Source organism: Canis lupus, chromosome X (assembly GCF_003254725.2).
Source record: "Canis lupus dingo isolate Sandy chromosome X, ASM325472v2, whole genome shotgun sequence".
In the NCBI taxonomy this organism is placed as follows: domain Eukaryota; kingdom Metazoa; phylum Chordata; class Mammalia; order Carnivora; family Canidae; genus Canis; species Canis lupus.
In genome coordinates, this window is record NC_064281.1 from 54,932,209 (window position 1) to 54,956,689 (window position 24,481).

The 24,481-nt window shown below is 38.4% G+C and overlaps 1 protein-coding gene across 6 annotated transcripts in view; it reads right to left on the reverse strand.

Annotated features, from left to right (window-relative positions):
- Window positions 1-24,481, reverse strand: part of TEX11 (testis expressed 11) — a 311,535-nt gene that overhangs the window by 73,524 nt on the left and 213,530 nt on the right. For all 6 annotated transcript variants that reach the window (XM_025466112.3, XM_025466113.3, XM_049107547.1 and 3 more), the window contains 2 exons: window positions 13,989-14,059; window positions 12,438-12,554 (listed from right to left, as the gene is read on the reverse strand). In XM_025466112.3, coding sequence (XP_025321897.1) covers window positions 12,438-12,554; window positions 13,989-14,059 — 188 coding nt within the window. The remainder of the gene's footprint in view (window positions 1-12,437; window positions 12,555-13,988; window positions 14,060-24,481) is intronic.

Below are 24,481 nucleotides of genomic sequence, written 5' to 3' on the forward strand. Positions count from 1 at the left end.
TTATACCAGATTGTAGTAAGAGATGAAGAGGGACATATATCATACTTAAAGGGTCTATCCAACAAGAAGACCTAACAATCATGAATATTTATGCCCCTAATGTGGGAGCTGCCAAGTATATCAATCAATTAATAACCAAAGTAAAGACATACTTAGATAATAATACACTAATAGTAGGAGACTTCAACACGGCACTTTCTGCAAATGACTGATCTTCTAAGCACAACATCTCCAAAGAAACAAGGGCCATAAATGGTACATTGGACCAGATGGATTTCACAGATATTTACAGAACTTTGCATCCAAACGTAACTGAATACACATTCTTCTCAAGTGCACATGGAACTTTCTCCAGAATAGACCACCCACTGGGTCACAAATCAGGTTTCAACTGATACGAATCCCCTGCATATTTTCAGACCATAATGCTTTGAAACTAGAATGCAACCACAAGAAGAAATTTGGAAGAAACTCAAACACGTGGAGGTTAAAGAGCATCCTCCTAAAAGATGAATGGGTTAACCAGGAAATTAGAGAAGAATTAAAAAGATTCCTGGAAAATAATGAAAATGAAGATACAACTGTTCAAAATCTTTGGGATACAGCAAAAGTGGTCCTGAGGGGGAAATACATCGCAACACAAGCCTCCCTAAAAAATTGGAAAAAACCCAAATAGACAAGCTAACCTCGCACCTAAAGGAATTGGAGAAAGAACAGAAAGTAAAACCTAAACCAGTCAGAAGAGAGTTAATAAATATTCGAGCAGAACTCAATGAAATACAGACCAGAAGAACTGTAAAACAGATCGACAAAACCAGGAGTTGGTTCTTTAAAAGGATTAATAAGATAGATAAACCATTAGCCAGCCTTATTAAAAAGAAAAAGGACTCAAATTAATAAAATCCCGAACAAAAGAGGAGAGATCACAACCAATATCAAGTAAATACAAACGATTTTAAAAACGTATTATGAGCAGCTATACGTAAACAAAGTAGGCAATCTACAAGAAATGGATGCATTTCTGGAAAGCAACTAAATACCAAAACTGGAACAGGATTAAATAGAAAACCTGAACAGGCCAATAATCAGGGATGAAATTGAAGCAGTCATCAAAAACCTCCCAAGACACAAGAGTCCAGGGCCAGATGGCTTCTGAGGGGAATTCTATCAAACGTTTAAAGAAGAAAAAATACCTATTCTATGAAAGCTGTTCCGAAAAATAGAAAGGGATGGAGTACTTCCAAACTAGTTTTATGAGGCCAGTATCACCTTGATTCCAAAACCAGACAAAGACCCCACCAAAAAAGAGAATTATAGACCAATGTCCCTGATGAACACAGATGCAAAAATTCTCAATAAGATACTAGCTAAGAGGACCCAACAATACATTAAGAAGATTTATCACCATGACCAAGTGGGATTTATCCCTGGGATGCAAGGTTGGTTCAACACTCGTAAAACAATCAACATGATAGATCACATCAACAACAGAAAAAAAAAAGAACCACATGATCCTCTCAATAGACACAGAGAAAGCATTTGCCAAAATACAGCATCCATTCCTGATCAAAACTCTTCAGAGTGTAGGGATAGAGGGAACATTCCTCAGCATCTTAAAAGCCATCTACGAAAAGCCCACAGCAAATATCATTCTCAATGGGGAAGCACTGGGAGCCTTTCCCCTAAGATCAGGAACAAGACAGGGATGTCCACTCTCACCACTGCTATTCAACATAGTACTGGAAGTCCTAGCCTCAGCAATCAGACAACAAAAAGACATTAAAGACATTCAAATTGGCAAAGAAGAAGTCAAACTCTCCCTCTTCGCCGATGACATGATACTCTACATAGAAAACCCAAAAGCCTCCACCCCAAGATTGCTTGAACTCATACAGCAATTTGGCAGTGTGGCAGGATACAAAATCAATGCCCAGAAGTCAGTGGCATTTCTATACACTAATAATGAGACTGAAGAAAGAGAAATTAAGGAGTCAATCCCATTTACAATTGCACCCAAAAGCATAAGATACCTAGGAATAAACCTAACCAAAGAGGTAAAGGATCTCTACCCTAAAAACGACACTTGAAAGTGTAGGGATAGAAGAAACATTCCTCAGCATCTTAAAAGCTACCTATGAAAAGCCCACAGCAAATATCATTCTCAATGGGGAAACAATGGGAGCCTTTCCACTAAGATCAGGAACACAACAGGGATGTCCACTCTCACCATTGTTATTCAACATAGTACTAGAAGTCCTAGCGTCAGCAATCAGGCAACAAAAGGAAATAAAAGGCATTCAAATTGGCAAAGAAGTCAAACTCTTCCTCTTCGCAGATGACATGATACTGTACAGAGAAAACCCAAAAGACTCCACCCCAAGATTGCTAGAACTCATACAGCAATTTGGCAGTGTGGCGGGATACAAAAATCAATGCCCAGAAATCAGTGGCATTTCTATACACTAACAATGAGACTGAAGAAAGAGAAATTAAGGAGTCAATCCCATTCACAATTGCACCCAAAAGCATAAGATACCTAGGAATAAGCCTAACCAAAGAGGTTAAGGATCTATACCGTAAAAACTACAGAACACTTCTGAAAGAAATTGAGGAAGACACAAAGAGATGGAAAAATATTCCATGCTCATGGATTGGAAAAATTAATATTGTGAAAATGTCCATGTTACCCAGGGCAATTTACACGTTCAATGGAATCCCTATCAAAATACCATGGACTTTCTTCACAGAGTTGGAACAATTAATCTTAAGATTTGTGTGGAATCAGAAAAGACCCCGAATAGCCAGGGGAGTATTGAAAAAGAAAACCAAAGCCAGGGGCATCACAATGCCGGATTTCAAGCTGTACCTCAAGACAAAGCTGTAATCATCAAGACAGTGTGGTACTGGCACAAAAACAGACACATAGATCAATGGACCAGAATAGAGAACCCAGAAATAGGCCCTCAACTCTATGGTCAACTAATTTTCGACAAAGCAGGAAAGACTATCCACTGGAAAAAGGACAGTCTCTTCAAAAAACGGTGCTGGGAAAACTGGATAGCTACATGCAGAAGAATGCAACAAGACCATTCTGTTACACCATATACAAAGATAAACTCAAAATGGAGGAAAGATTTAAATGTGAGACAAGATTCCATCAAAATCCTAGAGGAGAACACAGGCAACACCCGTTTTGAACTTGGACACAGCAGCTTCTTGCAAGATACATCTATGAAGGCAAGGGAAACAAAAGCAAAAATGAAGTATTGAGACTTAATCAAGATTAAAAACTTCTGCACAGCAAAAGAAAAAGTCAGCAAAACTAAAAGACAACCTACAGAATGGGAGAAGATATTTGCAAATGACATATCAGATAAAGGGCTAGTATCCAAGATCTATAAAGAACTTATGAAACTCAACACCCAAGAAACAAACAATCCAATCATGAAATGGGCAAAAGACATGAACTGAAAGTTCACAGAGGAAGACATAGACATGGCCAACAAGCACATGAGAAAATGCTCCGCATCACTTGCCATCAGGGAAATACAAATCAAAACCACAATGAGATACCACCTAACTCCAGTGAGAATGGTGAAAATTAACAAGACAGGAAACAACAAATGTTCGATAAGATGTGGAGAAAGGGGAACCCTCTTGCACTGTTGGTAGGAATGTGAACTGGTACAGCTACTCTGGAAAAGTGTGGAGGTTCCTCAAAGAGTTAAAAATAGAGCTACCCTATGACCCAGCAATTGCACTACTGGGTACTTACCCCAAAGATACAGATGCAGTGAAACACTGGGACATCTTCATTCCAATGTTTATAAGAGCAATGTCCACAACAGCCACACTGTGGAAGGAGCCTCGTTGGCCTTCAACAGATGAATGGATCAAGAAGATGTGGTATATATATATATATATATATATATATATATATATATATACACACAATGGAATATTACTCAGCCATTAGAAAGGATGAATACCCACCATTTGCTTCGATGTGGATGGAACTGGAAGGTATTCTGCTGAGTGAAACAAGTCAATCAGAGAAGGACAATCATTATATGTTTTCACTCATACAGGGAATATAAGAAATAGTGAAAGGGATTATAGCGGAAAGTAGGGAAAATGAGTGGGAAAAATTAGAGAGGGTGAGAAAACATGAGAAACTCCTATCTCTGGGAAACTAACAACGGGTAGTCGAAGGGGACGTGGGCAGTGGGATGGGGTGACTGGGTGACAGACATTAAGGGGTGCACTTGACGGGATGAGCACTCAGTGTTGTACTATATATATATATTATATATTATATATATATATATATTTAAGAAATGTATAGACCTGAACATAACAATTAAAAATATAAAACTGTTAGAAGAAACATAGGGGTGAATCTTAATGATCTTTGATTAGGCAATAGTCTTAAACACTGACATTAAAAGCATAAGCAACAACAACAAAATAAATAAAATGAGCATCACTAAAATTAAAAATGTTTGTGCTTCATAGGACACTGGTAAGAAAGGGAAAAGACAACCCACATAATGAAAGAATAAATTGCAAATTATTATCTGAGAAGAGTCTACTACCTAGAATATAAAACAACTATTAGAACTGAAGACAACAAAGAACCCTATTAAAAATGGTCAAAAAATCTGAACAGACATTTTCCAAAGAATATATATAAATGGCAAATAAGTACATATCTTTTGTTATTAGTCAGATATCATCAGTTTTGGAAAAATGCAAATAAAAACTACAATAAGATAGCACTTCATACACACTAGCATGGCCATAATCCAAAGGACATAATAGTAAGTGGTGCCAAGGAGGTGGAGAAAGTAGAACCCCTGTCCAGTGCTGGTGGGAATGTAAAATGGTATAGCTTCTTTGGAAAATACTCTGGTAGTTCCTCAAAAGATTAAGCACACAGTTTTCATAAAACCTAGCAATTCCACTCCTAGCTATATACTCAAGGGAAAATAAAACAGAAATTTATACAAAACTTGTACATGAATGTTCATCACAGCATTATTTGTAACAGCTGAAAATTGGAAAAACTCAATATCCATCAATGTATGAATGGATAAACAAAATGTGGTATATTCATACAATGGAATATCATTCAGGCATCAATGGGAATGGAGTACTGATCCAAACCACAACATGAAGAACATATTAAGCATTATTGAAAAATTACATAGGGAGCCAGTCAGAAAAGACTAAGACATATGATAATATTTATATGAAATATCCAGAATAGGGAAATCAATAAAGACACAAAACATATTAGTGTTTGCCTAGGGCTGCTGGTTGGGATAGGGAGTGACGGCTAATAGGTAAGGGATATCTTTTTAGAGTGATGAAAATGTTTTAAAATTATATTGTATTAAAAAAATTATATTGTATTGATAGCTTCACAAACCTAAATATTCTAAAAACCATTAAACTCTACTTTATTGGGTGAATCATAAGGTATGTTAATTATACCTCAATAAGTCTGTTAAAAAATCATCTACAATAGAGGTCAAGATACTTTTGCATAAAAGGACAAGCAGTAAATGTTTTAGGCTTTGCCAGCCACACAAACTATCTTTCACATATTTTTCTTTATTTTCATTTACAACCTTTTACAAATGTAAAAACCATTCTTAGCACTCAGGTTGTAGAAACACAGGATATCAGTCTGATTGGTCCAGTCAACAGTAGTTTGTGCAACCCATTTCAGGAAAGAGATGTAGTTCCTCAATAAATTATAATGGCTGTATATTTTTTTCTAAGATTTGTTCATTTATTAGAGAAAGAGAGTGCATGCAAGGGGGACAGGGGGAGATAATCCTCAAGTAGACTCCCTGCTGAGTGTGGAGCTCTATCCCACAACTCTGAGATCATGACCTCAGCTGAAATCAAGAGTTAGACATTTAATTGGCTGGCTGGGATAGAAACTGGAGGGCACTATGCCACTCCTGGAAAGAAGACAGGGGTAAGACAGCATGGAAATAGAGATCTGAAGAATGCCTGGGGCACATAGCGGGAGATTATTCCTTTGGGCCTCTCTGGGAAGAAAAGACCTGACTGTGCCATTTCCTTCCCCAGCCCCTCAGCATAAACACAGAATGACTTGAGGGAAGCAGCTCAGCATGGACACTGGCTGCCTAACTTGTTTATACAAAACCCTACCACCCTGTGCTGTGGTGGGACTGCCCTTCTCAGTCAAGCTTGCTTCAGTCCCAGCATGGCAAGTCCCTCTCCCAGAAGACCAACAGAAGTTCCTGCTCACACCATATCTCCCATCCAGAGGGTTCTGCAGGGCCTCTGTTCTGGTGCAGTTGGTGTCAGGTGTCATTTCACAAGAAAACTGGAGCACACCTAGTTAAAACTTGCCACATACAGGCCGGGGACCAAATGCTGCCCACAGCAGGCAAGGAAAACCTCTGCAGATAACTAGCCTGAAAGGTAGAGCAGCCAAAACACAATATCAGAGTGCACAAAGCACACACCAGAGACAGTCTGTGAAGCACCATGCCCTGTGCATGACATGACCTCTTATTCATAAGGACATTACTTTCAGGAGCAGGAGACATACTTGGCTTTTCTAACACAGAGAAGAAAGCAGAGATTTAGACAATATTCTGACATGGAGGAATTTATCCAAATGAAAAAAACAAGATAAAGCCACAGCCATAGATCTAAGTGAAATAGATGTAAGTAACATGTCTGATAAAGAATGATTTTATTTATTCACTTATTTTACAGAGAGGGAGAAAGAGAAACAGTGGGGTGGGTGAGGTAGAGGGAAAAATAAAATCTCAAGCAGACTCCCTTCTAAGCCTAGAGCCTGACACGAGACTCAATCTCATGATCCCAAGATCATGACCTGAGCTGAAATCAAGAGTCAATTGCTTAACTGACTGAGCCACCTAGATGACCCTCACCGAGAACTTATTTATAAAATACTTTATTTATTTATGAGAGAGAGAGAGAGAGAGAGAGAGAGGCAGAGACACAGGTAGAGGGAGAAGCAGGCTCCATGCAGGGAGCCTGACATGGGACTTAACCCTGGGCTGAAGGTGGCACTAAACCGCTGAACCACCCGGGCTGCCCTCTTACAGATAATTTAAAGCAACAATCATAAGGACACTCATTGGGCTTGAGAGAAGAATAAAAGACAACAGTGAGATCCTTACCACAATGATAAAAGAGTTAAAAAAGAATCAAAGATAAAGAGTAAAATAAACAAGACTGAAAACAGGCTTGATGCAATGAACAAAAACTTGGAAGAAGCAGAGGAATGAATTAGTGACCTAGCAGATAAAATAATAGAAAATAATGATGCTGAACAAAAGAGACGAAGAATTATGTAACATGAGAATAGACTTAGGGAACTCAGTGACTCCATGAAATCTAATAACATTCATATTATAGGATTCCCAGAAAAAGAGAAAAGTGGGCAGATAATTTATTTCAAGAAACAATAGCAGAAAACTTCCCTAATCTGAGGAAGGAAACAAACATCGAGATCTAGGAGGCACAGAGAACTCCTATCAAAATCAACAAAAGCAGACCAACACCAAGATTGTTGTAATTAAATTGGAAAAAAAATGGTGATAAAGAAAAAATCTTAAAAGCAGGAAGACAAAAGAAGCCCTTAATTTACAAGGTAAAAGCCATAAGGCTAGCTGGAGATTTTTCAACAGAAACTTGGCAAGTCAGAAAAGAGTGGCATGATGTATTCAATATGCTGAATGGGAAAAATCTGCAACTAAGAATACTGTATCCAGAAAGGCTATCATTCAGAATAGGAGAGGTAAAGAGTTAGACAAACAAAAACTAAAAGAGTTTGTGACCACTAAATCAGCCCTGCAAGGGGAGCCCCTGTGGCTCAGCAGTTTGGCGCCCCCTTCAGCCCGGGGCGTGATCCTGGAGCCTCCGGATCGAGTCCCACATCGGGCTCCCGGTGCATGGAGCCTGCTTCTCCCTCTGCCTGTGTCTCTGCCTCTCTCTCCTTCTGTGTCTCTCATGAATAAATAAATAAATAAATAAATAAATAAATAAATAAATAATCTTAAAAAAATAAATCAGCCCTGCAAGAAATATTAAAGAGGACTCTTTCCACGCAAAGGAGAAACTAAAAGTGACAAAGACAAGAAAGGGTTAGAGAAAATCTCCAGGAACAATGATAAAACAAGTAATAAAATAGCACTAAATACTTATTATCTCTCAAGAATTACTTTGTAAATGGACTAAATGCTCCAATCAAAAACACAGGGTATCAGAATGGATTAAAAAATAAGACATGCCATTTATATGCTGTCAATAAGAGACTCATTTTAGACCTAAAGATACTTGCAGATTGAAAGTAAGAGGGTGAAGAAACATTTATCATGCAAATGGATGTCAAGAGAAAACCAGAGTAGTAATATTGTACAAACTGGACTTTTTTGTTCTTGTATTGTTTTTATCCTGCTTTGGTATCAAGGTAATACTGGCCTCACAGAATAATTTTGAATGTGTCCCTCTATTTTATTTTAAGACTTTGATAACAACTGTCATTAATTATTTTTTTAAGGTCTGGTAGAATTTGCCAATGAAATCATGTAGTCTAGTGCTTTTCTATGTTGGGAGATTTTTGATTCCTAATTCAATGTTTACTCTTTATTAGTCTAAGAAGATTTCCTATGTCTTGGATTAAAGATTCATGATTCAATCTTGGTAACTTGTGTGTTTTTAGGAATTATCTGATTTTATTTTTCAAAGTCATCTGATTTGTATATACTTATTTATAGTAATCTGTTATCACACTATGTATTTCAGTGGTTATATGTTGTATCATTTTCTCTTCCCTTTCCCAGTTTGGTTTTTGAGCTTCTCTCTTTTCTTAGTTAATGTAGTTAAAATATTGCGAATTTGTTTTTAAAAAAAAAAACTGGGCACTATTTTCAATGTTATGTTATTGTTTATCCTAGTCTCTATTTATTTCTGATTTTTCTTTGTTATTTCCTTCCTGTACTAAACTTCTGCTAAATTTCTTCTTCATCTAGTTCCTTGTGGTGTAATATTGTTTATTCAAACATTTTCTTAATACAAATATTTACAGCATAAATTTCTCTCTAAAATCCACTTTTAAAATAAAAAATAAAATAAAATCCACTTTTGCTACATTCCATAGGTTTTGGAATACTGTGTTTTTTTAGTATTTGTTTTGAGACATATTTTGTTTTTTAATATATTTCAGTTAAATTCAATTTCCAACATATAGTATAATACCCAGTGCTCATCTCATCATGTGCCCTCCTTAATGTCTGTTACCCAGTTGCCCCATCCCCCCACCCAATACATATTTTGATTTGCTATTTGATTTCTTATTTGTTGCCTTGCTTGTGCAGTAGTGTGTTAATATTTACATTTTTAAAAAGTGAGGAAAAAATGAAACAACAAAACATATACAAGATTTGTGGGACAATATCATATAGTCTACTATATGTGTAATTTGAATCCTAGGAGGAAAAGAGAGATATCTGGGACAGAAAAAAATGTTTGAAGAGACAGTCAAGAATTTTTCAAAGTTAATCAAACACATCAAACCATAGATGCAAAATACTCAAGAGAATGACAAGGGTATTTTAAAAAAATTTTAACCTAGATACACTATATTCAAACTGCTACAAAACAAAGATAAAAAGAAAATCTTATAGACAGTCAATGGGGAAAAAAAGATATCTGTATATAGAACAAAGACAAGGCTAACAGACTCCTCAGCAATTGTGCAAGCCCAACAACAGTGGAGTGACATCTTTAAAGTGCTAAAATTAAAAAGAACTGATGGCTCTAAATTCTATACACAGCAAAACTATGTTTGAAAAATAAAGGAAAAATGCTTTTTCAGAAGAAGATTGGGGAAATTCAATAGATCTACACTACAAAAAATGTCAAAGTTCTTGAAGCAGAAGGAATGGGATATCAGACAGTAATCTAGATCACAAAGAAATGAGGATTCAAGGAAGCCCTTAAAATGTACATAAATATAAAGAGCATTTTACTTCTATTTAATAGCTCTTAAAAGAAATTGATGGCCTAATCAAAAATAAGAATGATATATTGAGAGTTTATAACATATGTAAAAGTAAAATGTGTAATAACAAAAGTACAAAAGATGGGAGGGAAAATTGAAAGCATATTAGTGTTAGATTCTTATACAACATGTGTTAGTTATAGTATGCTTTAATATGTTCTCACTTTTGGTTGAACTTAAGTACATATTTCATTTTCACCTGAAATAAATAAGCTTGTTTATACATGTAAGGGGTTGAAAAAAATAGAGAAATACCATATGATCCAGTAATTCTACCACTGGGTATTTACCAAAGAAAACAAAAACACTAATTCAAAAAGATATATACATCCTTATGTTTATTGTTGTATTATTTTATAATAGCCAAGATACAGAAGCAACCCAGCGTCCACTGGTAAATAAATGGATAAGAAGATGTGGTGTATACACACACACACACACACACACACACACACACACACAAATGGTATATTACAACTGTTATATATATTTTAAAGCATTCCTCAATTCTGCCTAACTCATACTCAGGAGAGTAGAGACAATGTTGATAAGACTATACATTCTATCTACTTATTTGGAAATACTCTAATTTATGGGCATTTAGAGAACAAGGAGCAGATAAATAGAACGGGATTCAACAAGTCTTCTTTAGGCAGAGCACCATGGTCTAATTTGCAGGGACCAGACTTAGACGGTGAAAGGCAAAAGTAAATCTTCAATTTTCTAAATAGATATTCTTTCAAAAGCAAAGAAGATTATAGAAGGGTTACTGGGTTAGAGTTCTTAGAAACCATTAACATTTGCAAGAGGAAGAACACATGCAAAAAAGAACAGCTGTTGGAAACAAACAAAACAGTTAAGGACTGTACTTGTGAAATTTCCCTCACATCAATTTGATTTCTATTCATTGAGATACAAAATTTAATAAAGTCAGAACTATCAATTTTTAAGGGAAAAACTTTTTTTTAAGAAAGGTTTATTTATTTATTTGAGAGAGAGAGAGAGAGAATGTGCAAGTGGGGGGAAGAGTGGAGGGACAGGGAGACAGGGAGAGAATCTCAAGCAGACTCCCCACTGAGCACGGAGTCTGATGCATGGCTTGATCTCAAAACCCTGAGATCATGACCTAAGCCAAATCAAGAGTGGGATGCTCAACCTACTGAGTCACCCAGGTGCCCCTAATGGAAAAACTTTTAAAAGGTTAAAAGCACTATACAAAAACTAGATGTTACTACTTTTTTTTATTACCCTTTTTAAGTAAAGCAAAGGACTCTATTGAGAATAATATTACATTTACCCATACTTTTAAGAAGCAAAATGATTCTTTTTGGTTTTGTTCTGGGACACATAGATTTTTTTCTCATATTCTTTTAAAATGAAAAGATTTCTAAAAAGAGGTCCCTTTACTCCTCAAGGTTAAGGATTTTGTCTTTATCTCCAGTACCTGGCAGAGTACTTGATACTCAAATGTTTTTTGAGTTGAAGTCAACAAGGGAACAGAAAGGAAGGGAAATATGTTGGCAGAGATCTGGTGACAGTTTGTTCCAGATCTGAAGAATCATATGAAAGAAGCAATTAACAGAAGGAAGGAAATAAACAGCAAGATGGATTTTATACCATTTGGAAAGAAAAGCTGGCAAGTATGGGAGATTGGGAAGTTTTCTTTGTCTAGGTAAGAAAGAAAAAGCAGAGAGATCCAGATTTTAAAATCATACCAAAAATGCTAGTGGTACAACTTAGAGACAATTTTCTTTATTTGGAAGAAAGGCAGTAAAAAACTTACTCTGGTCTATAAGAGACTGAGATGTTGATGTTGGCTTTTTCTAAAAGGGTAAGGTTTACAAAGCTAAGAGTGGAATTCAGGCAAAGGTAGGAATTTTGTCTTCTTGTTAAAACTGAGTTACTGATAAAATATTTAAGGGTCAAAGAAAGCAAATGTAATGAGAGTGAAGAAAAACAATCCAATGATCAAATGGCTATCGAAGCTGTGGAGGTAGATGAATTCTTTGTTAGAGAATGTGTGAAAGGAAACAAAAATAGAGAAAACTGTTTCTTGTGGGCCACATATGATTGTATGGAGATGATGAAGAATATCTAAAAACAGATTTGCAAAGAGTAGTCCATGGGAAGAGGCATTTTAAAAGAAGAGATATTCAATCTTTTTAAAAGAAGAGGTTTAGCCAAATGTGATCCTTCCTTAGGAAGGAATGAACCATTACAAACCTTTGAAATCAAGATGCTGCTGGAAAAGATGAAAGGATTCTTTAAAGAAAATCAGAAAGAACTGCATCAGGGAAGGCAAACACACCAAATAGCACACTAAACTCTTTCTTGTATAGTCTATGAAGGTGCACATTACCTGTTCAAAAGCAGTTGAAGCTTTTCTCCCTTGCTCTAGATCAACTGCAGCTGCCATAAGTAAACATGTTTTCTGTGCAATCAGAATTACTTGATCAGAAGGACAAAACTGGGACAGCTGATAAGAAATAACCAGAACATCAATGAATACTGTGAGAATTCTGCCAGGTGAACAGAAACAATCAGAATGAAAATCAGCAACATCCTGTCTGAATGGAAAAATTCAGCTGGAAAAACACATCTCACCTTAAAAACAATATAGACTATAACCCTGATTTATGGTTTTAATTTTATATTACTTTCCATTGTTTTTAAGACCTTTCTAGAGATAAAAAGCTTCATTTCTTCACAATTTTCCTATCTTCCCAGTGATAGGTACTGTCATTTAGCCCTGTATTTCTGTCTAGTGATTTACTTCTTGCTTTATGTTGTAATTTGTAAGTGATTTTTTCCCCTGGCAAATACATTTCCCCTTTGTATTGAAGAGAGCTGAAATTAGCACATATATTGTCCTGGTTGAAAGAGAAAATGTCAAATCTTGACAGGCATTAGGCATAACCTCATCATTAAACCTTGTCCTCTAACTTTAGAAAAAACTCCCAGCTTTTACTACAATAAACCTCTAGGTTACTTGGGATTCTTACATAGAACCCTATTAGTGCTATCACAAATGTTCAAACTAAAATTAATTTATTTCACCTAATTTAAATGGCAAGTATACCTAAACTTTCAAAGACTATTTCTCAATCTCCCAAAACGTTTAGTGATCATAATCATTACTGTCATTGAATTAACAGCATTTCAAAACACTCAAATCTCTCTAGGTCTAAGGTTACTAGTATATAAAATGAGGGAGTTATGCCAGATTATTTCTGTAGTTCTTTCCAGTTCTAAAACTCTTAACATTTAATCGATCTCAACGTATCACATGGTGTACTCCTGAATGTGTAAGAGAGATATTCTTAGTCTCTCTCTTCTTTTATTCTCTCATCAATATTGTTTCCTTTCTGGCATTTAATCTCTAACTTGAAGGCTAATGACTATTTTAAAATGCATATAATTGCCAATTAAGCTTAGAAAATCTTACACACAGAACTTGCTCTAGGAGAAATTATAAGTTAGGCCCAAAATTCTTAGCATTCTTTTCACATCCCCATGTCCCCAAATACCTATTCTATACTTCTATATATCTATAAACCTTCCTAACGTTTTATTAGTTGATAACTTAAGAGTATTCCTCTCCTAAAATGAGAGTTGTATTTTGATATAGGACTCTGGGGGACTGAATTCTTTAAAAAAAATCTCTTATTGTAGAACTTTAGGCTCCCTGATGGTTGTTTGTGATACTGTGGTATGGGGAGAACTGCCTCATATTTGCACATTATATCCTATAGAGATCAAATACTCCTTAGGTGATTCCTGCTTACACATGTATTCTAAAAGTTTCTAGATTAAAAGCTAATACCACTTTATATTTAGCCCTTGACCATAGCCACAGTGGTCATATTTTTGTTGTGGTCTATTTATGAGATACTTACTAAAAGAGACCCACCTTATAAGAAAGGATGAAAAATTCTCTCATTGTCACCAGGTCTTTGCCACATTGCACAGCCAAGTTCCAAGCTGAAAGTTAATATTAAATAATATAATTATAAAAATCTGTCTAATCTGTACATTATAATCTTCACTACCTGCATGTTTAATATTAATATACTAATGAGTTTCTTGGGTTGAAAAAGCTAACTTTAGATATTTAGAGAATTTTATTCCAGGTAAATTGAGAGACTTTTATCACTTCCAATCTTCGAATCTTTTTTTAAAAAGATTTATTTATTTATTTATTCATGAGAGAGAGAGAGGCAGAGACACAGGCAGAGGGAGAAGCAGGCTCCATGCCGGGAGCCCGATGCAGGACTCGATCCCGGGTCTCCAGGATCGCGCCCTGGGCCAAAGGCAGGCACCAAACCGCTGAGCCACCCAGGGATCCCCCCAATCTTCAAATCTTGCCAATAACTAATGGAAGTAGTACTGCACTTTTTATAAAAACTGAGGACATACCATACGTTCTTAGTTGGTATAGTATAGATCCATCTAAAAAATAAGGGCCACCAAGAAGGTTACCACTAGAATTCATAAAAGTATGTTAAAATTCAGCAAAGAGGTGGGGATCTAAGATGGTAGCTTGCCTACTCCTTGAACACAGCTAAATAACTATCAAATGATTCCAAATACCCAAGAAATTGACCCGAGGACTGACAGAACAAACTGCACAACCAGAGGGAAAAAAGAGTCTACGCTTAGGAAGGTAGGAAATGTGGAAATGTGGTTTTGGGGAGAAACAGGCAGTGGATACTGTGGAGGGGAGGGAGCCCTGGTGGTTGAGAAAAGTGAGAGACAGTGGTGTGCACAGAGATGCACAAGGAGAACATGTCCCCAAAGCCAATGGCTGGGAAAATGAGAGGGGCGGATTTTTGTGAGTCTTTGCCACCACCAAGGCTGAAAGACTGGAGTTTTAGAGGTCCATGGGCATGGCTGGGATAGAGCTATGAGGGCGCTACCCTATTCCTGGAGAGAAGGCAGGCAAGCATCCCTGGAGGCGGACAGGGCAATCTGAAGATTCCCTTTGGCCCCTGGGGAGAGACTGTTGCTTTTCTTGGAGCGTATCTGTAAAAGGTGTCATTCTAAAAGTTGCTTCTCCAGGGACAAGAGTGAGCCAGCAGGCGCCATTTCCCTCCCCTGCCCCTCAGCACAGGCACAGAGATACCTGCTGAGGGCGGCTACCCAGGACACTAGCTGTTTAGCCTGCTCTGCTCCAAATCACACATTCTTGTACTCTGGAGCAGCTGCCATTCTGGGTCAAACCTGCATCAGCCCCAGCATAGGGAGATCCTCCTCCAGAAGACAAAAGCAGATCCCTGCCACACCAGGTCGCTAAAGTTTGAAGTTTTAATAGTAAGCAGACTTGGCTAGGATAGAGCCCTAAGTGCACTGCACTGCTTCAGGCAGGCAAGGAACCTGGAGGGCTGACAGAGTGATAAAAGCAATCAGAAAAATGCCTAGGATGTAGGGAAATTATTAACTCTTCTGGGAGTGATTCCCTCAAAACAGCCAGCAGGGAGACCCCACTCCAGGGAAAAAGGAGCTGGCTGGTGCCATTTCCTTCCCCTGCCTCTCCGCATATTCAGTAAACAGAACAGCATCAACACTGGCTTCCTAACCTGCTAACAAGCCTGCCCCCATTGACTCTGCTGGTACTGCCCTACTCTGGCAAGTGTGCCTCAGTCCCAGTGCAGCAGGCCCCTTCCCCAGAAGGCCAGCAGAAACCTCAGCACGAACCTCGTCTACCAACCAAAAAGATTCATAAGGCTTCTTCAGTTCTAGTGGAAGTAGCATCAGGTCCCATTTAATAAGCAGACCAGGGGGAGGGGCAAGATGGCGGAAGAGCAGGGTCTCCAAATCACCTGTCTCCACCAAATTATCTAGAAAACCTTCAAATTATCCTGAAAATCTATGAATTCGGCCTGAGAATTAAAGAGAGACCAGCTGGAATGCTACAGTGAGTAGAGTTCGTGCTTCTATCAAGGTAGGAAGACGGGGAAAAAGAAATAAAGAAACAAAGGCCTCCAAGGGGGAGGGGCCCCGCGAGGAGCCGGGCTGAGGCCGGGGCGAGTGTCCCCAGGACAGGAGAGCCCCGTCCCGGAGAAGCAGGAGCTGCACCAACCTTCCCGGGCGGAAAGGGGCTCCCAGGGAGTTGGAGCAGGACCCAGGAGGGTGAGGATGCCCTCGGGTTCCCTGGGACAGTAACAGAGCAACTGCGCGCCCAGGAGAGTGCGCCGAGCTCCCTAAGGGCTGCAGCGCGCACGGCGGGACCGGGACCGGCGGCACCTGGAGCAGCTCAGGGGGCTCGGGCGCCGGGACAGAGCCCAGGATCCGGCCTCCCCCCGGGACAGGCAGAGGCCGGGAGGGCCCAGGACAGCGAGGACGCTCCTGCCCCAGCTGAGCAGATCAGCGGCCCCGCCCCGGAGCCTCCAGGCCCTGCAGACAGAGAGCTCCGGAGTTCCTGCCGGAGCTGAATCCAGGTTTCCAGAGCTGGCCCCGCCACTGGGGCTGTTGCTCCTGGGGCCTCATGGGGTAAACAACCCCCACTGAACCCTGCACCAGGCAGGGGCACAGCAGCTCCCCCAAGTGCTAACACCTGAAAATCAGCACAACAGGCCCCTCCCCAGAAGACCAGCTAGACGGACAATTTCCAGGGGAAGCCAAGGGACTTAAAGTACACAGAATCAGAAGATACTCCCCTGTGGTTCTTTTTTTCTTTCTTTCTTTTTTTTTTGTTGTTGTTTTGTTTTGTTTTGCTTTTTGATTTGTTTCCTTCCCCCAACCCATTTTTTTCCTTTCTTTCTTTTTCTTCCTCTTTTTCTTTTTTTTTCGTTTTTTTCTTCCTTTTTTTCCCCCTCTTTCTCTTTTCTTTCCTTCTTTCTCTCCTCTCTTTTTCTCCTTTTCACAATACAACTTGCTTTTGGCCACTCTGCATTGAGCAAAATGACTACAAGGAAAACCTCACCTCAAAAGAAAGAATCAGAAACAGTCCTCTCTCCCACAGAGTTACAAAATCTGGATTACAATTCAATGTCAGAAAGCCAATTCAGAAGCACTATTATACAGCTACTGGTGGCTCTAGAAAAAAAGCATAAAGGACTCAAGAGACTTCATGACTGCAGAATTTAGAGCTAATCAGGCAGAAATTAAAAATCAATTGAATGAGATGCAATCCAAACTAGAAGTCCTAACGATGAGGGTTAACGAGGTGGAAGAACCAGTGAGTGCCATAGAAGACAAGTTGATAGCAAATAGGGAAACTGAGGAAAAAAGAGACAAACAATTAAAAGACCATGAAGATAGATTAAGGGAAATAAACGACAGCCTGAGGAAGAAAAACTTACGTTTAATTGGTGTTCCCGAGGGCGCCGAAAGGGACAGAGGGCCAGAATATGTATTTGAACAAATTCTAGCTGAAAACTTTCCTAATCTGGGAAGGGAAACAGGCATTCAGATCCAGGAAATAGAGAGATCCCCCCCTAAAATCAATAAAAACCATTAACACCTCGACATTTAATAGTGAAGCTTGCAAATTCCAAAGATAAAGAGAAGATCCTTAAAGCAGCAAGAGACAAGAAATCTCTGACTTTTATGGGGAGGAGTATTAGGGTAACAGCAGACCTCTCCACAGAGACCCGGCAGGCCAGAAAGGGCTGGCAGGATATATTCAGGGTCCTAAATGAGAAGAACATGCAACCAAGAATACTTTATCCAGCAAGGCTCTCATTCAAAATGGAAGGAGAGATAAAGAGCTTCCAAGACAGGCAGCAACTGAAAGAATATGTGACCTCCAAACCAGCTCTGCAAGAAATTTTAAGGGGGACTCTTAAAATTCACCTTTAAGAAGAAGTCCAGTGGAACAATCCACAAAAATAAGGACAGAATAGATATCATGATGACACTAAACTCATATCTCTCAATAGTAACTCTGAATGTGAACGGGCTTAATGACCCCATCAAAAGGCGCAGGGTTTCAGACTGGATAAAAAAGCAGGACCCATCTATTTGCTGTCTACAAGAGACTCATTTTAGACAGAAGGACACCTACAGCCTGAAAATAAAAGGTTGGAGAACCATTTACCATTCGAATGGTCCTCAAAAGAAAGCAGGGGTAGCCATCCTTATATCAGATAAACTAAAATTTACCCCGAAGACTGTAGTGAGAGATGAAGAGGGACACTATATCATACTTAAAGGATCTATCCAACAAGAGGACTTAACAATCCTCAATATATATGCCCCGAATGTGGGAGCTGCCAAATATATAAATCAATTGTTAACCAAAGTGAAGAAATACTTAGATAATAATACACTTATACTTGGTGACTTCAATCTAGCTCTTTCTATACTCGATAGGTCTTCTAAGCACAACATCTCCAAAGAAACGAGAGCTTTAAATGATACACTGGACCAGATGGATTTCACAGATATCTACAGAACTTTACATCCAAACTCAACTGAATACACATTCTTCTCAAGTGCACATGGAACTTTCTCCAGAATAGACCACATACTGGGTCACAAATCGGGTCTGAACCGATACCAAAAGATTGGGATCGTCCCCTGCATATTCTCAGACCATAATGCCTTGAAATTAGAACTAAATCACAACAAGAAGTTTGGAAGGACATCAAACACGTGGAGGTTAAGGACCATCCTGCTAAAAGATGAAAGGGTCAACCATGAAATTAAGGAAGAATTAAAAAGATTCATGGAAACTAATGAGAATGAAGATACAACCATTCAAAATCTTTGGGATGCAGCAAAAGCAGTCCTAAGGGGGAAATACATCTCAATACAAGCATCCATTCAAAAACTGGAAAGAACTCAAATACAAAAGCTAACCTTACACATAAAGGAGCTAGAGAAAAAACAGCAAATAGATCCTACACCCAGGAGAAGAAGAAAGTTAATAAAGATTCGAGCAGAACTCAACGAAATCGAGACCAGAAGAACTGTGGAACAGATCAACAGAACCAGGAGTTGGTTCTTTGAAAGAATTAATAAGATAGATAAACCGTTAGCCAGCCTTATTAAAAAGAAGAGAGAGAAGACTCAAATTAATAAAATCATGAATGAGAAAGGAGAGATCACTATCAACAGCAAGGAAATACAAATGATTTTAAAAACATATTATGAACAGCTATACGCCAATAAATTAGGCAATCTAGAAGAAATGGACGCATTCCTGGAAAGCCACAAACTACCAAAACTGGAACAGGAAGAAATAGAAAACCTGAACAGGCCAATAACCAGGGAGGAAATTGAAGCAGTCATCAAAAACCTCCCAAGACACAAGAGTCCAGGGCCAGATGGCTTCTCAGGGGAATTTTATCAAACGTTTAAAGAAGAAACCATACCTATTCTCCTAAAACTGTTTGGAAAGATAGAAAGAGATGGAGTACTTCCAAATTCGTTCTATGAGGCCAGCATCACCTTAATTCCAAAACCAGACAAAGACCCCACCAAAAAGGAGAATTACAGACCAGTATCCCTGATGAACATGGATGCAAAAATTCTCAACAAGATACTGGCCAATAGGATCCAACAATACATTAAGAAAATTATTCACCATGACCAAGTAGGATTTATCCCCGGAACACAAGGCTGGTTCAACACCCGTAAAACAATCAATGTGATTCATCATATCAGCAAGAGAAAAACCAAGAACCATATGATCCTCTCATTAGATGCAGAGAAAGCATTTGACAAAATACAGCATCCGTTTCTGATCAAAACTCTTCAGAGTGTAGGGATAGAGGGAACATTCCTCAACATCTTAAAAGCCATCTACGAAAAGCCCACAGCAAATATCATTCTCAATGGGGAGGCACTGGGAGCCTTTCCCCTAAGATCAGGAACAAGACAGGGATGTCCACTCTCACCACTGCTATTCAACATAGTACTGGAAGTCCTAGCCTCAGTAATCAGACAACAAAAAGACATTAAAGGCATTCAAATTGGCAAAGAAGAAGTCAAACTCTCCCTCTTCGCCGATGACATGATACTCTACATAGAAAACCCAAAAGTCTCCACCCCAAGATTGCTAGAACTCATACAGCAATTTGGCAGTGTGGCAGGATACAAAATCAATGCCCAGAAATCAGTGGCATTTCTATACACTAACAATGAGACTGAAGAAAGAGAAATTAAGGAGTCAATCCCATTTACAATTGCACCCAAAAGCATAAGATACCTAGGAATAAACCTCACCAAAGAAGTAAAGGATCTATACCCTAGAAACTATAGAACACTTCTGAAAGAAATTGAGGAAGACACAAAGAGATGGAAAAATATTCCATGCTCATGGATTGGCAGAATTAATATTGTGAAAATGTCAATGTTACCCAGGGTAATATACACGTTTAATGCAATCCCTATCAAAATACCATGGACTTTCTTCAGAGAGTTAGAACAAATTATTTTAAGATTTGTGTGGAATCAGAAAAGACCCCGAATAGCCAGGGGAATTTTAAAAAAGAAAACCATATCTGGGGGCATCACAATGCCAGATTTCAGGTTGTACTACAAAGCTGTGGTCATCAAGACAGTGTGGTACTGGCACAAAAACAGACACATAGATCAATGGAACAGAATAGAGAACCCAGAAGTGGACCCTCAACTTTATGGTCAACTACTATTCGATAAAGGAGGAAAAGACTATCCATTGGAAGAAAGACAGTCTCTTCAATAAATGGTGCTGGGAAAATTGGACATCCACATGCAGAAGAATGAAACTAGACCACTCTCTTGCACCATACACAAAGATAAACTCAAAATGGATGAAAGATCTAAATGTGAGACAAGATTCCATCAAAATCTTAGAGGAGAACACAGGCAACACCCTTTTTGAACTCGGCCACAGTAACTTCTTGCAAGATACATCCACGAAGGCAAAAGAAACAAAAGCAAAAATGAACTATTGGGACTTCATCAAGATAAGAAGCTTTTGCACAGCAAAGGATACAGTCAACAAAACTAAAAGACAACCTACAGAATGGGAGAAGATATTTGCAAATGACATATCAGATAAAGGGCTAGTTCCAAGATATATAAAGAACTTATGAAACTCAACACCAAAGAAACAAACAATCCAATCATGAAATGGGCAAAAGACATGAAGAGAAATCTCACAGAGGAAGACATAGACATGGCCAACATGCATATGAGAAAATGCTCTGCATCACTTGCCATCAGGGAAATACAAATCAAAACCACAATGAGATACCACCTCACACCAGTGAGGTGTGGGGCAAATTAACAAGGCAGGAAACAACAAATGTTGGAGAGGATGCGGAGAAAAGGGAACCCTCTTGCCCTGTTGGTGGGAATGTGAACTGGTGCAGCCACTCTGGAAAACTGTGTGGAGGTTCCTCAAAGAGTTAAAAATAGACCTGCCCAACGACCCAGCAATTGCACTGTTGGGGGTTTACCCCAAAGATACAAATGCAATGAAACGCCGGGACACCTGCACCCCGATGTTTATAGCAGCAATGGCCACAATAGCCAAACTGTGGAAGGAGTCTCAGTGTCCATCGAAAGATGAGTGGATAAAGAAGATGTGGTTTATGTATACAATGGAATATTACTCAGCTATTAGAAATGACAAATACCCACCATTTGCTTCAACGTGGATGGAACTGGAGGGTATTATGCTGAGTGAAGTAAGTCAGTCGGAGAAGGACAAACATTATATGTTCTCATTCATGTGGGGAATATAAATAATAGTGAAAGGGAATATAAGGGAAGGGAGAAGAAATGTGTGGGAAATATCAGAAAGGGAGACATAACGTAAAGACTGCTAACTCGAACTAGGGGTGGTAGAAGGGGAGGTGGGTGGGGTGTGGGAGTGATTGGGTGACGGGCACTGGGGGTTATTCTGTATGTTGGTAAATTGAACACCAAAAAAAACCAAAAACAGAAACAAAAACAAAAAACAAAATTAAAAAAAAAAAAAAAAAGCAGACCAGAGCTTGCCTAGTTAAAACTCCCCATACTCTAGCTAAGGTCCAAACACTGCCCCCTGCAGGCAAGAAATGTCTCTGCAGACAACTGACCTAAGGAATAAAGCAGCCAAAACACACCAGCAGAGTGCATGCAGCACACATCAAAGACACTCCCTGAAGTGCCCAGGCCCTGAACACTATCTGACCTCTTCTTCATACAGCCATTTCTCTCAGGAGCAGGAAACATACCAGGCATACAGAGAAGAAGGCAGAAACAGACAAAATGCTGAGGAATAGCATTTTGAGGAATTCATCTCAAAGGAAACAGTAAGAAAAGGTCATGGCCAGAGATGTAATTGAGACAGATATAAGCAATATGCCTGATGGAGAATTTAGAGAAACAATCATTAAAGATACACGCTGGGCCTGAGAAGATCATGGATGACTTCAGGGACCCTTATCCTAGAGATAAAAGAGTTAAAAAAGAGTCAGAAATGAAAAGTGCAGTAACTGAGATTCAGATCCAAGTGGATATAACGACCACAAGGATAGAAGACATAAAGAAACAAATAAAAAATATAAAAAATAAAAAACAAATAAGTGATATAGAAACTAGAATAATAGCGAATAATGAAACTGCATAAAAGAGAAAAATAAAAGTTACGGGTCACAAGAACAGACTTAGGGAACTCAGTGACTCCATCAAATATAATACCACTCATATCATAGGAGTCCCAGAAGAAGAAGAAAGGAAAAAGGGGGCAGAAGATTTGTTTGAGGAAATAATAATTGAGAACCTCCCTAATATGGAGAAAGAAACAGATATACAAATCTAGGAGACACAGAGAACTCTTGTTAATATCAATAAAAGCAGACAAACACTAAGACATATTGTAATTAAATTGGGGAAAAAATGGTGAATAAAAAAATCCTAAAAGTAGCAAGACAAAAGAAGTCCTTAACTCATAAGGGAAGGCTCATAAGGTTAGTTGCGGATCTCTCCACAGAAACTTGGCAAGCGAGAAGAGAATGGCATGATCTATTCAATATGCTGAATGGGAAAAATCTGCAGCCAAGAAAACTGTATCCAGCAAGGCTATACTTCAGAATAGAAGGAGAGATAGAGTTTCCCAGACAAACAAAAACCAAAGGAGTTTGTGACTATTAAATCAGCCCTGCAAGTAATATTAAAGGGGAATCTGAGTGGGAAAGAAAGACCAAAAGTTACAATGACTAGATAGGAACAGAGGAAATCTCCAGAAACAATGACAAAACAAGGAATAAAATGACACCAAATACATATCTATCAATAATTAATGTGAATGTAAAATGGACTAAATGTTCCCATCAAAAGATATATGGTGTCAGAATGAATAAGAAAACAAGTCCCATCTATATGCTGCCTATAAGAGACTCATTTTAGACCTAAAGACACAAGGAGATTGAAAGTGAGGGGATGGAGAAACATCTATCACATAAATGGATATTTTTTAAAAACTAGAATAGCAATATGTATAACAGACAAAATGGACTTTAAAAAAGATATAATAACAGACAAAGAAGGACACTATATAATAATAAAGGGAACAATCCAGCAAGATGATATAACAATTGTTAATATTTATGTATCCTACATAGGAGCATCCAAACATATAAAACAATTAATAACAAACATAAAGGAACTCCTTGGTAATGATATAATAATAGTAGGGTACTTTAATACCCCACTTACAGCAATGGACAGACCATTTAAGGAGAAAATCAAGAAGAAAACAATGGCTTTGAATTACACACTGGACGAAATGGACTTAACAGATATATTCAGAGCATTTCATCCTAAAGCAGAATACACATTCTTTTTGAGTGCATATGGGACATTCTCCAGAAAAGACCACACACTAGGTAAAATCAGGCCTCAACAAGTACAAAAATACAGATCATAACATGAATATTTTCTGACCAAAACACTGAAACTTCAAGTCAACCAGAAGAAAAAATTAAGGAGGACCACAATACATGAAGATTAAACAACATGCTACTAAAGAATAAATAGGTCAACCAGGTAATACATGGAAACAAATGAAAATGAAAACACAACAGTCCAAAAACTTTGGGACGTAGCAAAAGTGGTCCTCAGAGGGAAGGATATAGCAATATAGGCCTACCTCAAGAAGCAAGGAAAATCTCAAATAAACAACTTAGCTTAAACCTAAATGAGCTAGAAAAAGAACAAAGAACAAATGAAGCCTAAAGCCACCAGAAGAAGGGAAATAATAAAGATTAGAGCAGAAATAAAGCATAAGGAAACTAAAAAACCAGTAGAGCAGATCAGTGAAGGGGCATCTGGGCAGCTCAGTGGGTTGGGCATCCGACCCTTGGTTTTGGCTCAGGTCGTGATCTCGGGGTCCTGAGATTGAGGCCTCATTGTTCCATGATTCTCTCTCTCCCTCTTCCTCTGCACCTAACCTATGCTTGCACTCTCTCTCTCTTTCTCTCAAAT